Source organism: Rhinolophus sinicus, chromosome 1 (assembly GCF_057876585.1).
Source record: "Rhinolophus sinicus isolate RSI-liver-muscle chromosome 1, RSI-T2T, whole genome shotgun sequence".
Classification (NCBI taxonomy): Eukaryota; Metazoa; Chordata; class Mammalia; order Chiroptera; family Rhinolophidae; genus Rhinolophus; species Rhinolophus sinicus.
This window is the reverse complement of record NC_142501.1, coordinates 113,896,919-113,913,843: the sequence shown is the minus strand read 5'-3', so window position 1 is coordinate 113,913,843 and position 16,925 is coordinate 113,896,919. Positions and strand designations below refer to the sequence as shown.

Below are 16,925 nucleotides of genomic sequence, written 5' to 3'. Positions count from 1 at the left end.
GAGAAATGTTTGTGCTTTATATATTGAGTGTATTGACTGCTATTAATCGGAGTTTTGATATCAGTCTCAGTTTCCTTATTTTTTTTCATGACTTTAAAGCTTCCAATTATTTAGAAAGTTACTATTTTGTTTCTCATGCCTCAGTATTGTTGAACTACATGACAAAGTTTTAGGTATTCATTTTGTCTGAGTCAGAAATTGATGGCAATTTCCTGAATATGAGGAAGTAGCTGGCATGTTACTCTAGCCTCAGTAAGAAGTCCTAAAGCCCATTCCTGGCCCGCAGCTCATTGGTTTTGTGACCTCAGGTGACCTCTGATCTCTCTGAGCTTGATTGCCTGTTATGTACAATTACGGACTTTGACTAAATCAGTGACTTTCTGACTTCAAAAATATTTATTTTTCAGTCTAATACGAGTCTTTAAAAAAAATTTTGAATGAAACTATATGATATAAAATATAGACAAGTAGAGCTGCCTAGCTAACGGAGACATGGAGACTCTGAGATTTTGTGTTCCTGCGGGGTCCCCAGTGGAACCTTAGATTTCTATGGGACAGAGTCTGAGAAGTACCAGTTATGAGAAAACCCTTCTAGTGAAACTCCTTTGAATTAAAGTTCGTGGATACATTCTTTTCCTGTGTATAATTTTCTCACCTGTCTATATTTTTGAGTAATGGAAAGGTATAAATAAACTTGCAGAAGCATTCTCCTTCTGAATATTGGACTACAAGCTACTTCTACTATCTGAACACAATCTTCACCTACAAATAAACATAAAGATAATCGAAGTAAATATCTAGGAAAAGGGCTTTGGGGAAAAGAGAATAACGTTACATTTGCAGTTCCCTAATTCAAGTCACAGAAAAATGTGATTTGCATTTTATATATTGTTGATTAATTGGAATTAAAACTGTTTCATGACAGGCCTGTCCCTTCACCTGGTATTGGGTTGTTGTTTTTACAAGGCCGTCTAGTAATGTTGTCACATTATTCATTTTATAAGCCTTTTCTATGAAGCTATTGACAAAAAGGTGTTATGGAAAACAGTCTCTGCAAATATTGGAAACCATGATGGCCAACAGATTTGTCTTCACCCCTGAATTTGTAAAGGCATTGGGTGTCATATTATCGTTGTCACCACACTGTCTATTACGTTCTGGACATTATTGTAAGCCCCGTTTTGGTCATGTAGTGAGAGGATACCTTTCAGAAGGAAGGATTAAATAAGAAAACTTTAGACTGGGACACTTGCAGTATAGAGTTTGAAATATTCCCATACATTTCGTAATTAAGTAGACTAACTACAACCACTCGAATACTTCAAAAATTGGGCCTCCCTCATTTGTAGAAAGAATACGAATTTACAATTAAATAATTATGTATTCTTTTCATTGTTACTAATTCTTTAGTCATGAATCAGAAACTAAATTTGAAAACTGGGTCTAGGCCATACTTTCTAAGTCAGATTTCCTGTAATCTTTGTGTCCATACAAATATAAATGTTTCAGTCATAATACAGACAAGAAAATAGTTTTTGTGATTGTTGCAGCCAGCAGAATTTTCACGTGACGTGACAGGGCCACAATCATCATTTTATGTATTTAAGGTTCTATGCTGAGAAATAGCCTAGAACACACCGTAAGATTAATTTTAAAAGTGCAAGAAACCATTAAGATAAAAAATCCATAAAGGAAAAAATCCATTAAAGTTAAAAAAAAAACTGATTAAAGTTTTATAAAGGGCTGTTTTTCTAAGGATTGAAAAGTAATGCTTTCACTGTAAAATATGACTTGTTTGATTCTTTGTAGGAATCAGATCACACCTCATCCTTCTGAAATTGTGTGTATTCAGTAGATCAATTTCAGCTGCACTTTGGTCGGATTAGTCTAAACAGCATCACCTATATATGTTCTCTATTAAATTAAAATGAGTAGAAATGTATTTTATTTATGTGATTACTTTTGTGTGTATTTACACAATGCCCAAGCAAGGTCTACTCTTTAAAGGTGTTATGTAAAGGCCACATTCCTACATTAAAGCCTCTTGTTTAACTTAAATACTGTAACTAAGATTTGATTTATTTCAGGAGCAGCAGAAGTTGGTGGAAAGCATAACTAGAGATGTAGAAGAAGGTAGGTGGCCAAAATGTACTGATTCCAGTTAGATATCATTAATTTCTGAAATAAACAATAAAGAGTATGGCATCCTTCTCCATGTTTTGATAATAGATACTACAATAACTATTTTCTCATGCATTGCAAGTGGGAAAGTTGAAAGCATAAACAAGCATTATGAAGAATACATTTCTTCCTCATTTATTCATCACGTGTAGCCTTTCGAAAACCTCAAAGTCCATGTATCTCTTTTTATTTCTGGCCGTCCCCTTCCTTTCCTCTACCACCCATATGGAACTTTTAACTTGCACATTGAAAACTGGGCTTCATCAACCTATCCTGTTTTTGCTAGTGATATAAGGCCCAGTAACCAGGCTCATCTAGTAATACTTAGGCAATTACAGTCCATATAGCTGTCACCTGATCGGTGACATTTAAACCTCCAGTCATTGACTTTGTCATTGGTTTACCTTTTACCTTCAGGAGAAACATCACATACTTTTGCATGGTTAAAACCACCCAAATCAATTTACTTCTTGCCAAATAATTCGGCCTTCTCTCTTGCTACTAACTCTAGTCTGCCCCTTTGCTCTAGCATCTATTGATAGCTAAACTAGACTACTTCTCATTCCACGCTGTTCTTCCCCACTCTAGTCTTTGCATCTGCTTCTTCCTTCTATGTGGCATGCTTTTTCCTTGTCCTTCAGATACGAACATACGTATCACCGCCACCAAAAGGCAGACAATATTGACACAAAGCCAGGAGGTCCCTTCTATGTGTTCCGATAATGCCCTGCTTTATATTTGTATGGTATATGTGACTCTGAATGGAAATGGCCTGTTCACCTGTTTTTCCAGTTTAGAGTAGGTGATGGTTCTGGGGTGGACCATGTCCTCTTCACCTTGTAACTTCAGTGCTTGTTGTACTACCTTAGCACATGCTTGTTGAATAAATGAATGAAGAATGAGACAATCAGAAGCTCTGAAACTTAGCAGGAAGAGCAGTTAACTCAGTGTGCAGCCATGGGCAAGTGATATGTAATAGTAATCTCCTACTGGGTAGTGGAGTCTTCATAGGTTTTTTTCATTCTTCTTAACATGTATACTTACATTTTAGATAAAGAGTATGATTCTTTCTTTTTTTTTCTAGCTGATGCTGAACTTCAATCTGAACACCGTCTACTTTGCTCTAATATCTAGTGATGATCTAGTTTTGAATGCATCACAAGAATATATGTCGTTTTTGAGTAAGAACTATATGATCTGAAATATAAATAGTTCACCTTTACTGGGCTGTTTACATAGCATTTTCCTTCTTTCCCATTAAACATATGGCATGTGAAAATTCTTACTGAAGGAAAATATTTTCGTTTCATATGTGTATATGAAAATCTATATAGTATTCAAACTGTGTTTCTTGGCGTCTAACTAGCTTTGGAGCAGATTTTGTGGATGAAAACAAGCAGTGTTAAGTTTTACATACTCATGCTGCCCAAATACTAGCTGTTTATCCAACACCCAAACAACCAAGTTGTCATTAATACTGCAGTGGTGTAAACTGATAGCTATTTTTCAATTTTCCAATATTTATCACTGTGTATGAACCTAAAAATTTTCACAGACATCATTTTGATATCTGCTGTTATGGTTACGATCAATGTTTGGATGTATTACAGTTGTTATAGTGCCATAAATCTGATTATATTAATATATAATTTTAAACACAGATTCATAAAGCTGTCCTCTTACAGAAATAAAATTTGTCTAAGGTTTTTCACCTTTTCTAGTCATTGATTTATCGATTTGTTTTTTGGAAACAGTCTTAAAATTAAGAAGCTTCTGGTTACGCCGACTTGGCAGAAATGTCACACAAGTGATGCTGAGTTCTTCCCAGTGCAGCAAATCTGGAGGCACGTGCTGGATTCCGTTACTGGCAATGTTGACTTTGATCGTGTGGTTAAGAAGCGTCGCCGAGTTTGTCCACCATAAAATTACTATTTCCCCTTGGTTATTCCCTTATCTCTTGTGTGCAGATACCCTGAGACTCTGTAAATATATCGTCAATCCTCAAAATCTCACCCACTAGATGGAGCACCCATTGATGACTCTTGCTGAATCAATGCCTTGATGGTTGCCAAATGATTATAGTATGATTCTGTCATCCCTCCTGCATTGATCAATACATCCAACGAAACACGCAAACAGATGAGGGAGGAAGGAAAGCTTATTACTTTGGTGCTTAAATGCTCCTGATTTGCCCAGTGGTAGCCATTTCAAGCTCACAGCATATCTTTTTGACCTGTCCCCATTATTCTTTGAGCACATCCTTCCTCTCTCGACAAGTTGTTCCAAGCTCATCTTGCAGTTGTCCGCCCCAGCCCTGCCATTGGACATTTTCTATAGAAGCCCTGAATCCTCTTAGGGGGGAGAGTGACATCGGGAGACCTGGATCTGGACACCAGATGCGGTGGGTGTGCATGTTGCTAGTGGTTGTCGTTGCTCTCGGGCTCCCTCAGTGAACAACAGGGATTATGTGTGTTAACAGAAATGCACGCACACACGCACACGTGGGTTCAATATCAAATATAATGAAAACTATGAATTCCTACCAATTCTTCTAATTCCAGTCAAATTCCACAGGGATCATTCCACAGGGTTTTTTCTTCACTCTCTGTTAAGTCCCTTTTATGGCAGTAAGGTGGCTCCCATCATCTGTATCTTATTTGTTTCATCTCCTTGCTGTGCCCACGCACATGTCCTCCTCACTGCCTTGGATTCCAACGCCCCACATTGAGTGGTGACCACTGTTGACCTCACTGTGCTCTCCCAGTGTGTGCCCTTGCCCTCACGTGCTTTCTCAGATCCCCTGTACCAGGCCCCCTCCTCTGCAGGTGATGTTCCCCCTTCAGGCTCTGAAAACCCGCGCTGGCTGTCCCTGTGTTCCTGTGTTGACGCCTCCTGACCTTGCCCAGTCTCTGACCCTTCATCCCAGTCCTTGTCTTTCAGGGATGCTCTGACTTGCGCTCCAGCACTGTCGTGGTGCCCTCCCACACCTACGCCTTCCTCTTCCATCCCGGCTCCGACAGCTTACTCTGAGCTGTCACAGCTCCGTTTTTGTCCCCATGCTTTTGAGCTGAAATGATTGGGAAGAGAAAGAAGAAAGGGGGGGAAGGGCTCTATGTACCTTTTATAATCCGCTTGTCAAGCTCTACAAATACAAGCAAGGATTTTGATTGGAATTGCGTTAAATCTGTAAACAAACTGTGGAGAAAAGACATTTGTAATACTGAGTTTTCCAAACTTAATATTTTAATTGTCTGATGAAGTCTCAATGTTTAAAATATTTCCCATAGCGGGCTGGCATATATATTTTTTATTTATTCCCTATTATTTGATACTTTTGATCCTATTAAAAATGTTATTTTAAAAATCAACTTCATTTCCTCTTTGTTGCTCACTTACAGGCATACAATTGATATTTTGCACTTTGAGCTTGATATCAGCTATAATGCTGAACTCTCATATTTTTCTTACTCGATTGTTCTTTCTGTGGATTCTTTTGGATTTTCTACTTGTACAGATAATATATTTTATAAATGGGGACAATTTTGTTTCTTCCTTTCCAATTCGTAGAGTTTTCATTTCTTTTTCCTTCTTACTGCAGGAATATTCTTGAATAGAAGGTGAAATATTTCTGAAATTCCATGTATTTCTGAAATTCCAAAGCAGAATCAAAATATCTTTCTCTAATTCTGTAAATAGTGGTGGTTTTTAAAAGGAAATGTCGTCTATTAGTGTATTAGTGTTCTATTGCTGAATAACAGATCACCACCAACTTAGCACCTAACAAACACCCACATTATTATTTCACATTCTGATGTGCCCGGCGTCTGGGCTCAGCTGGTCCTTGCTCAGGATCTCACAGGCTGCGGTCAGGGTGTCAGCATTAGGAGGCTCCACTGGGAAGAAGCCACTTCGAAGCTCCTTTACTTTGTTGGCAGAATTCCCTGTGACTGTTCAACCATATATTTATATTCCCAGCGATTCTCTGGCTCTCAGCGGGAGGCTGCCTACAGGTCCTAGGGGTTGCCTACAGTTCTAAGAGGCGTGTCTGAGTCAGGGTGGGCTGCGATAACAAAATACCATGGACTCATTAACAACAGACCTTTCTTCCTCACCGTTCTGGAGGCTGGGAAGTCCAAGACCAAGGCATTCGCAGATTCAGTGTCTGGTGAGGGCCCACTTCCTGATCCATCGACACCGGTCTTCTTGCTGTGACACATGGCAGAGGGGCAAGTGATCGCTCTTAGGCCTATTGTGTTTTTGTTTGTTTGTTTGTTTTGTTTTAAATTTATTGGGGTGACAATTGTTAGTAAAGTTACATAGATTTCAGGTGTACAATTCTGTATTACATCATCTATAAATTCCATTGTGTGTTCACCACCCAGAGTCAGTTCTCCTTCCATCACCATATATTTGATCCCCCTTACCCTCATCTCCCACCCCCCAACCCCCTTACCCTCTGGTAACCACTAAACTATTGTCTGTGTCTATGAGTTTCTGTTTTCATTTGTTTGTCTTGTTCTTTTGTTGCTTTTGGTTTATATACCACATATCAGTGAAATCACATGGCTCTCTGCTTTCTCTGTCTGACTTATTTCGTGTCAGTATTACACTCTCAAGATCCATCCATGTTGTCACAAATGTTCCTATATCATCTTTTCTTACCGCCGAACAGTATTCCATTGTGTATATATACCACAACTTCTTTCTCCATTCATCTATCGAAGGACATTTAGATTGTTTCCATGTCCTGGCCACCGTAAACAAAGCTGCAGTGAACATTGGAGCACACGGGTCTTTATGTATAAATGTTTTCAGATTTTTTGGGTAGATACCCAGGAGAGGGATTGCTGGGTCATATGGTAATTCTATTCGTAATTTTTTGAGGAAACTCCACACTGCCTTCCATAACGGCTGAACCAGTCTGCATTGCCACCAACAGTGTATGGGGTTCCTTTTTCTCCACAGCCTCTCCAACACTTGTTACTATTAGTCTTGTTGATGATAGCCATTCTGACTGGGGTGAGGTGATACCTCATTGTGGTTTTGATTTGCATTTCTCTGATGATTAGTGATGTTGAGCATTTTTTCATATGTCTATTTGCCATTTGTATGTCCTCTTTGGAGAAATGTCTCTTCAGGTCCTCTGCTCAATTTTCAATTAGGTTGTTTGTTTTGTTGTTGTTGAGTTGCATGAGTTCCTTGTATATTCTGGATATTAGCCCCTTATCAGAGGCACTGTTTGCAAAAACCGTCTCCCATTCAGTTGGTGGCCTCTTTATTTTGTCGGTGGTTTCTTTTGCTGTGAAGAAGCTTTGAAGTTTCATATAGTCCCATTCGTTTATTTTAGCTTTTACTTCCATTGCCTTTGGAGTCAAATTCATAAAATGCTCTTTGAACCCAAGGTCCATAAGTTTAGTACCTATGTTTTCTTCTATGCAGTTTATTGTGTCAGGTCTTATGCTTAAGTCTTTGATCCATATTGAATTAATTTTGGTACATGGTGACAAATAGCCGTCCAGTTTCATTCTTTTGCACGTGGTTATCCAATTCTCCCAGCACCATTTATGGAAGAGGCTGTCTTTCCTCCATTGTACGTTTTTAGCTTCTTTGTCAAAAATTATCTGTCCATATTTATGTGGTTTTATTTCTGGGTTCTCAATTCTATTCCATTGGTCTATATGTCTGTTTTTCTGCCAATACCATGCTGTTTTGATTATTGTAGCCCCGTAGTAAAAGCCAAAGTCAGGAAGTGTGATACCTCCATTATTGTTCTTTTTTCTTAAGATTGCTTTGGCTATTTGGGGTCTTTTGTGGTTCCAAACAAATCTGATGATTTTTTGTTCTATTTCTTTAAAAAGTGCCATTGGGATTTTGATGGGGAGTGCATTGAATCTGTATATTGCTTTGGGTAATATGGCCATTTTAACTATGTTGATTCTTCCAATCCATGAGCACGGAATGTCTTTCCATTTCTTGGTGTCTTCTTCAATTTCTTTCAAAAATGTCTTATAGTTTTCAGCATATTGTTCTTTCACATTCTTGGTTAAGTTTGTTCCTAGGTATTTTATTCTTTTTGCTGCAATTGCAAAAGGAATTGTCTTTTGTATTTCTTTTTCTGAGATTTCATTGTTAGTATATAGGAAAGCAATGGACTTTTGTACGTTGATTTTGTAGCCAGCAACTTTACTGTATTCGTTGATTGTTTCTACTAGCTTTTTGGGGGAGTCTTTAGGGTTTTCTATATATAGCATCATGTCATCTGCAAAGAGTGACAATTTAACGTCTTCATTCCCAATTTGGATGCCTTTTATTTCTTTCTCTTGCCTGATTGCTCTGGCAAGGACTTCCAACACTATGTTGAAAAGCAGAGGTGATAGGGGACAGCCCTGTCGTGTTCCTGAACGTAGAGCAAATGGCTTCAGTTTTTCACCATTAATTATGAGATTAGCAGAGGGCTTGTCATATATGGCCTTTATTATGTTAAGGTATTTTCCTTCTATACCTATTTTATTAAGTATTTTAATCATAAATGGATGTTGTATCTTGTCCAATGCTTTTTCTGCATCAAATTTATATAATCATATGATTTTTGTCCTTTATTTTGTTTATGTGATGTATCACATTGATGGATTTGCGGATGTTGAACCATCCTTGAGCCCCGGGGATGAACCCCACTTGGTCGTGATGAATAATCTTTTTAATGCATTGTTGTATTCAATTTGCTAGAATTTTATTTAGGAGTTTTGCATCGGTATTCATCAGAGATATTGGTCTGCAGTTTTCTTTTTTTGTGCTGTCCTTACCAGGTTTTGGTATCAGGGTAATGTTGGCCTCATAAAATGAGTTAGGGAGTACTATCTCTTCTTCAATTTTTTGGAAGAGTTTGAGCAGGATTGGTATTAGATCCTCTTTGAAGGTTTGGTAGAATTCACTAGTGAAGCCATCTGGTCCCGGACTTATGCTTTTGGGAAGGTTTTGGATGACTGATTCAATTTCGTTACTGGTGTTCGGTCTGTTTAGATTTTCCAGTTCTTCATGGTTCAGCCTTGGAAGGCTATATGTTTCTAAGAACTTGTCCATTTCTTCTAGGTTATTGAATTTGGTGGCAAATACTCCTTCGTACTATTCTTGGATGATCCTTTCTATTTCTGTGATGTCCGTGATAACTTCCCCGTTTTCGTTTCTGATTTTGTTAATTAGTGTCTTCTCTCTTTTTATCTCAGTGAGTCTAGCCAAGGGTTTGTCAATTTTGTTAATCTTTTCAAAGAACCAGCTCTTTGTCACATTAATTTTTTCTATTGTCTTTTTGTTCTCTATTTCGTTTAGTTCTGCTCTAATTTTTGTTATTTCCTTTCTTCTGCTGACCTTGGGTTTCACTTGTTCTTCTTTTTCTAGTTCTTTAAGGTGTATCATGAGGCTATCTATTTGGGAGTTTTCTTGTTTCTTGAGATAGGCCTGTAATGAGATAAATTTCCCTCTTAAAACTGCTTTTGCTGCATCCCAAAAAATTTGGTAGGATGTATTTTCATTGTCATTTTTTTCTATGTATCTTTTGATCTCTGCTCTAACTTCTTCTTTGACCCAGTCGTACTTAAAAAGTATGTTGTTTAATCTCCATGTATTTGTGTTTTTTCCTGCTTTCTTTTTGCAGTTGATATCCAATTTAAAAACCTTGTGATCAGAGAATATGCTTGGTATGATTTCAATCTTCTTAAATTTGCTGAGGCTGATTTTATGTCCCAACATATGGTCTATCCTTGAGAATGTTCTGTGTACACTAGAAAAGAATGTATAGTCCGATGTTTTAGGATGAAGTACTCTATAAATGTCAATTATGTCCATTTCATCTAATGTGTCATTTAGGGCTGCTGTTTTGTTATTTATTTTCTGTTTGGATGATCTCTCCATAGCTGTCAATGATGTAGTTAAGTCCCCTGGTATAATTGTGTTTTGGTGAATTTCTCCCTTTAGTTTTGTTACTAGTTGCTTGGTATATTTCGGTGCTCCCTGATTGGGGGCATAAATATTGATGACTCTTATGTCTTCTTGCTGTATAGTCCCCTTCACCGTAATGAAATTTCCATCTTTGTCTCTTATTATCTTTTTCACCCTGAAGTCTGTTTCATCTGATATCATTATGGCTACACCTGATTTTCTCTGGGTACCATTTGCTTGGAATGTCAATTTCCACCCTTTCACTTTGAGTCTGTGCTTGTCCTTGTAGCTGAGATGTGTCTCTTGGAGACAACATATGGTTGGGTTTCATTTTTTGATCCAATCTGCTACTCTGTGCCTTTTTATTTGTGAGTTCAGTCCATTTACATTTAGGGTGATTATTGATATGTGAGGGTTTCCTGTCATTCTATCTTTAGTTTTCTGGTAAGGCTGTGTCTCCATTGTTTCTTTGCCTTTTTGTTGTTGTCTATTATTTCTGTGTGGTGGTATTCTATGATGTTTCCCTCTGTTTCTTCTTTATTGCAGTATATATTTCAGTTCTGGATTTTTTTTTTTTTTTAGTGTTTACCCTTAAGTTTATGTAAAAGAAAGTTTGATATTTAGAGTATTCCATTTTCTTCAGCACGCTTACTTTCTCTATTCCCGTATTCCGCTTCAGGCCTTTACTCTCCCCTTTTTTATGTTTTGGTTGCCACAAATTGTCCCTGTTGATGGTGGTCGAATAGCCTCCTTTAGTATTTCTTGTAGTGCAGGGTGTGTATTAGAAAATTCCCTCAGCTTCTGTATGTCTGGAAAGGTCTTTATTCCCCTTTGAGATCTAAAGGATATCTTTGCTGGATATATTATTCTTGGCTCATAATTTCTCTCTTTTAATAGTTTAAATATTTGGTTCCACTCCCTCCTGACTTGGTGAGTTTCTGCTGAGAAATCTGATGATAATCTAATGGTCTTTCCTTAGTAAGTTACCGTCTTCTTTTCCCTGGCTGCCTTGAGGATTCTTTCTTTGTCGTTGATTTTAGACAGTTTCAATACAGTGTGCCTTGGAGAAGGCCTGTTGGGATTGAGGTAATTAGGTTTTCTATTTGCTTCTGTCTAATGGGCTTTCCTTTGTAAGTTACCGTCTTCTTTTCCCTGGCTGCCTTGAGGATTCTTTCTTTGTCGTTGATTTTAGACAGTTTCAATACAGTGTGCCTTGGAGAAGGCCTGTTGGGATTGAGGTAATTACGTGTTCTATTTGCTTCTTGGATTCGAGGGTTCAGTTCTGTCCACAAGTTTGGGAAGTTCTCATCGACGATTTGTTTTAATATATTCTCTGTTCCCTTCTCTCTTTCTTCTCCTTCTGGTATGCCCATTACTCTTATATTACTCTTTCTGATGGAGTCAGAAAGTTCTTGTAGACTTCTTTCATTTCTTTGAAGTCTCAAGTCTCTTTCTTCTTCCATCTGTGTAATTTCCAGGTTTCTATCTTCGATGTCACTGATTCTTTCCTCCATCTGGTCAACTCTACTACCTAAGCTGGTTATTTCGTTCTTAATGTCTTCTATTGAGTTCTTAATCTCCAGAAATTCTATTTGGTTCTTTTTTAAAATTTCAATCTCTTTCATAAAATGCTCATGCTGTTCTTTGATTGTGTTTCTGAGTTCATTTAACTGACTCTCTGTGTTTCTTGCATCTCGTTGAGTTTTTTCAGAACTGCAATCTTGAATTCTCTGTCATTTAAGTCACATATTTCTGTATCTTTAAGTGCCTTTTCTGGAGATTTTTCACTTTCTTTCTGAGCTATCTTGTTGCCTTGGTTATTCATGGCAATTACTGATTTACGATTTCTCTTCCTAGACATCTACAGGAGTGGCTTCTGCAACAGGTTGATAGGAAGCGGTCTTTCTTTTGTTTTCCAGTACTTGTTGGTAGAGTGTTTTAATTTTTTTTCAACAGCAGCTTATTTTTCTTCTCCCACACGGTGGTGCTATGTTTTCTCTGCACTATTCCAGCTTCTCACACAATGGGGTGATTCCCTGGGAGACGGGCTTCTCCTCTATTAATAGTTAGTCTAGGTCACAGGGTGCAGTATCCCTGTGGGTATGCGGAGAGCTTTTGATGTTCCAAAGCTCTTCCAGTTCCAGATTCAGAGCCCGTATGTTTCAGCAGTTCTGTTTACTCCTGCAGGGATCCGCCCAGATAGGTGGGGCCAGGGGCGGGGTGAGTTGTGAGAGGTGGCCCAGAGCAATGGCGGTGACCACCACCACAGCCCGTCCTGCTTCCACAGCTCCCTCCCCTTTGCCAGAACTAGTTGGGCTGCGAATTTGTGTCTGCGGTCTACCGTTCTCAGAACAGCAAATATTCTATTCTTTTGATCTGACATAGCTGCTATTCAGCTTCTAGCACTGGGCAGGTGGAAGCGGGGCGAGCTCTGGGAGGGTAGGGAGGGGGCGGCTAGTCTCAGTGCCTAAAACTTCCGTTCTCTGCTCGGCAGTGAGGGCTTAAACCACCGTTTTCAGCTTTCTTCCCTCAGTCTTTTCTCCGAGGTCTCTGCCATGAGCGTTGGGTTGAGCCGTGTTATATGCTGCCCCCTCAGCCCTGTGGGCCATAATCGTCCCACTCATGAGAGCAACATCCTCCCACTCTAATCATCTCCCAAAGGCTCTGTTTCCAAAGACTTTCACGTGGGGCATCAGGACTTCACCTATGAATTTCAGGGGGACATGACATGAGCATTCAGCCTATGGCAGAGCCCTTCACGGTTCGTGGCCATGTGCGCTCACTCAGGATGGCTGAGACTTCAGGAGGCAGCCAGGGGAACCTCTCACTTCCCAGAGCAGGGCTCTTCTTCTTTTAAAGGTTTTCAGCTGATGAAATCAGGCTCACTCAGATTCATTCCCCTTTTGATTGACTCACAATGATCTGAGTTACTTACATGTGCAAAATTCCTTTACTTTTTGCCACATTCTGAGGGTTAGAGGCAAGGGACAGATCCTGCTCATTCTCAATGGGAAAGGATTATGAAAGGTGAGCACAGCAAAAGGCAGATGTTATGAACTGACCTGAGGGTCTATGTTCTTCAGTTGTGTGATGGAAGTTTTCTTACAATACCAATTCTATCATGAATGAATGTTGAATTTTACTCGATGCTTATTTTGCATCGATGGAGATCATTTGCTTTTAATTGTTCACGTGCGTCACCGTGTTTCCTTTGTCAAATCAGTCAAGCATTTCTCAGGTCAGCCGAACTTGGTTATGGTATTTTCTTGCTTTGTTTTATACATTGCTACACTTGGTATGCTAATAGCTGGTGAGGACGTTTTCATCTCTCTTCGTGCATAATGATACTACAAAGAATTTTTAATACTTTAACAACATTTACACGTCTCCAAACATGTGCTTATGTTGCTTTGTACTTCAATTCTGTCTTGTATCTTACACAGACACAAGATATGTTCATAACTTTTTCAGGATCTTATCCACGTTCATTGAAGTACCTACATATTTAACCCTTTATTTCCTCTGTTTCTTCCTTACATCTCAGAACTTCCATATGGGGTAGTTTTTCTTCTGTTTGTAGTGGACATCCTTTAGAATTTTCATCAGTGAGAAATTCCTGGTAGTAATCTCTGTTTTTATTTTGTCTGAGTATTGGCACATATTTTCACTTCGTAGAGAATTCCACGTTGGTAGTTAGTGTCTTTGATGATATGGAAGATGACATTCTGTTGCACTTTGGCTTCCATAATTGCTGTTGAGTAATTGGTTCTCCAACTGTTCGTTTTTTGAACATAATCTATTCCACACCCTGCCCCTGTCCCCACAATCTTTGGTTACTTTTAAGGTTTTACTCTTTGCTTTGGTTCATGAATCAGGAACAAAGTAATATTCAGAGACTGGAGCTATTGTAGTGTCAGGCCATTGGGGTTCATGCCCTGACAAGTTTGCAATGGCCTATTTGTGCCCGGTGAGCGTAGAGACTTTTATTTTCTTTCTGACCTCCCATGACCCCTGCAAACGCTTTCCGTCTTAGGCTGTGTATTTTGACCTTGGTGACCACTGTAATTCCTGGCCACACTGAGCCCAGGGAAGTGGTGGTCGTTATGCAGCCAGATGCTTGACACGTGCTGGTCTTTCCTGCTGGTGTTCGCTCACAGTGCCCAGAGGGCTGGCTTTAGAATTTGGATGACTGCAGTTTTATCTTGAACTGCACTCCTGGGTCTCTGGAGACAGTGTGCCATCGGGCACAGGTAACAAGTGCAGCCGGGGCATGGATTCACTTATAAGGACAAGAGCATCTTGGGTGGGGATAATTATTTGCTGCTTACAATCTGAATTTTCAAACAGGTGTGCAGGTGAGACATTTAGTGCAATACATTGCATGTGTGAAGTTAACAACTAGTGTGTTTAAGTTAGCTTTAAACTGTGTGCACAGTTTGTTCCCTTTTGGTGGTGTTTTGAAGCCAAATAACGAGCAAGGGGGGACTCTATGGAGAGGCCAACCCATGGATACACAGTGTTCATAAACAGACTTTTAAGAGTCATTCCCCAATTTGTAGTTTCAAGTTGGCTCTGGATGTATTTAGATACATGCTGGTCTCGGTTGTAGACATCTGAAACCTACAGGTTGGCTTTGACCATAGAAGGGAAGTAGAATTTTATTAACAACAAACTGAAAGATGGGTGCTTTATTACAAAAATAAACCAAAACAAAACATAGCACATTCTTGGTTTGAGGGAAGAAATCATCTCAGTGGAGCTGCAATAGCCCGATGCCCCCAAAAGCAATTCAGAAATCCTGCACCTGGAGGGCTCATTCTCAAGGAAGCAGCTCTTCTCTGGAGGACACATAAAAAGTGTCCTTCAACCTTGCTATATGAATAGGTGCAATAGAATAATAACAGAATAAAGAAATTCAGGTTGATTTAGCTGGAGGAAGTGAAAGTTTTCCTCATGATAATGGTTGAAATTTGGAGGGTCAGACTCAACAGATGTGAAGGGGAATTGAGCTCCATAGTCCAGGGGAGTGAGATGTGGGTGGTCTAACTGCTGTCACAGAGGGTTTCAGGAAAGGGGTGATGCTTTCATTGTTACTAGATCAGAAAGGTGACTGGGCCCCAACAATTTAGAGGGGAGGAGAGGCAGGATGCCAGCTGACTAGCTGATCCCTGAGAGGGTGTGTCTAAAAGCTGCAGAAAGACTCCCTAGGCAGAGCAAGGAGGACCCTCCAATCAAATATTGGGACAGCAGTATGAATTGGTTACAGAATATCAGGGCAGGTTTGAGAGGGGAAGTTGAATCACATCAGTGTAAAAACTCAAAAAACATTAGTGAGTGGCTCTTAAGGTGACCATGTATTGTATGCTGTACCCTGGGAAAGCACGCCCAAGAAATCATGTTTAGGAGTCGTGGTAAGGCACAGAAAACATGAGCTATATTGGAGGGAGGGTAGGAGGTAAGACCATATAGTATTGACTGATTTTGTAATAGTCGTTGGTCTGCTGGAAGGATCTCTTGTGGGAAGGATTATGTAACCCAGGCAAGTCGAATGTGGACAAGATTTATTTAAACATCAGATGCTTTTGGCAGAAACCACAGTTCCTGTTTTCACATATCTCACTATGGAAAACTGCATAAAACAAAATCTAGAGGAACATAAGTGTTAGGAAAACATCTAGGGCAAAAAAAGGGGAAAGAAAAAGTACTCAGAACCGGCAAAAAGCATAGCACGACTTGGTAGAGAAGGAAAGAACTCTGTGAGGTAGGGTAATGAGCTAAGTCTTCCTGAAACTACTGGTAAACTAAAACAATAAAGGCCAATAGCTTAAAGGACATAGCTGATTGAGGTGATAAACAGAGCCAGTGACATCCTACCTAAACCAGAGGAAAATACCTCTCTTGAGTAGTCGTGACACAGACGGCCGCTAGGGGCGCAGTTCATTTAAAGCAACTTATTTCAGAACTTGCTGTGGTTCTCTCATGGAACCAATAATGGGGACAAAGTGGGCAGCAGAATGTTCCCAGGGAAGCAGGTTTCCCAGATCCAAGCAATTCCATAGTGAGTGGCAGGAACCATAGTTGCTCAGTACCAAAATCACTGGTCCATGGGGGAGAGTGGAATCACGAGTGGAGCCCACAGGCCATGCAGCATCAGAATGCCAGAAAGAGGACACTCAATGCGCTAGTCAGAACTGAGAGACTGAAAATGCTGAATGGAAAGAACTTCTCAGGACCTGATACCTGGAACTACTTCCACTGAAAATTGTAAAGAACAAAAGGCAGGACTACCTTAAACGACAAGCTTGGGAAAGGAGATGAGTGAATTTTGGCCTCTACCACATCCTGGTTCCATATGTATAGAAAACTTTTAGTGTCTAATTTAACCTCTTATGGAAGTTTTCTTCTAATTACGTTTTAGAAATTGGGATATAACATAACATACGCTGTTCAAAAGAGTGCAAATCTGTACTTTTAGTATATTGATTACGTTGTAACACCATCACCAGTGTCCAATTCCAGAGTATTTCCATCGCATCAAAAGGAAACCCTGTACCTGTTAGTAGTCAGTCCCAATTCTCCCCTACCTGCCCTCTTGGCAACGACTAATGAAATTTTAGTGTCTATGGATTTGCCTCTTCCAGATATTTCACATACTTGGAACCATACAGCGTGCGGCTTTTTAGTCGGGCTGATTTCACTTACCATCATGTTTACAATTTTCATCTATATTGTAATGTGTAGCATTACAGATTCCTTAGTAAAGCTGAATGATATTCCATTGTGTGCATATACAGTATTTGTCTATCCAT

The 16,925-nt window shown here is 39.5% G+C and overlaps 1 protein-coding gene and 1 long non-coding RNA gene across 2 annotated transcripts in view; one reads left to right on the top strand and one right to left on the bottom strand.

Annotated features, from left to right (window-relative positions):
* LOC148759212 (ankyrin repeat domain-containing protein 26-like) overlaps positions 1 to 3,892 on the top strand; it is a 36,464-nt gene extending 32,572 nt beyond the window's left edge. The window contains exons 13-14 of the mRNA XM_088802422.1: positions 2,088 to 2,133; positions 3,266 to 3,892. Of these exons, the coding sequence (XP_088658548.1) occupies positions 2,088 to 2,133; positions 3,266 to 3,315 (96 nt within the window). The 3' untranslated portion in view covers positions 3,316 to 3,892. The remainder of the gene's footprint in view (positions 1 to 2,087; positions 2,134 to 3,265) is intronic.
* The window catches only part of LOC148759209 (uncharacterized), a 252,241-nt gene that overhangs the window by 18,471 nt on the left and 216,845 nt on the right, over positions 1 to 16,925 (bottom strand). The gene's annotated exons all lie outside the window — the stretch shown is intronic.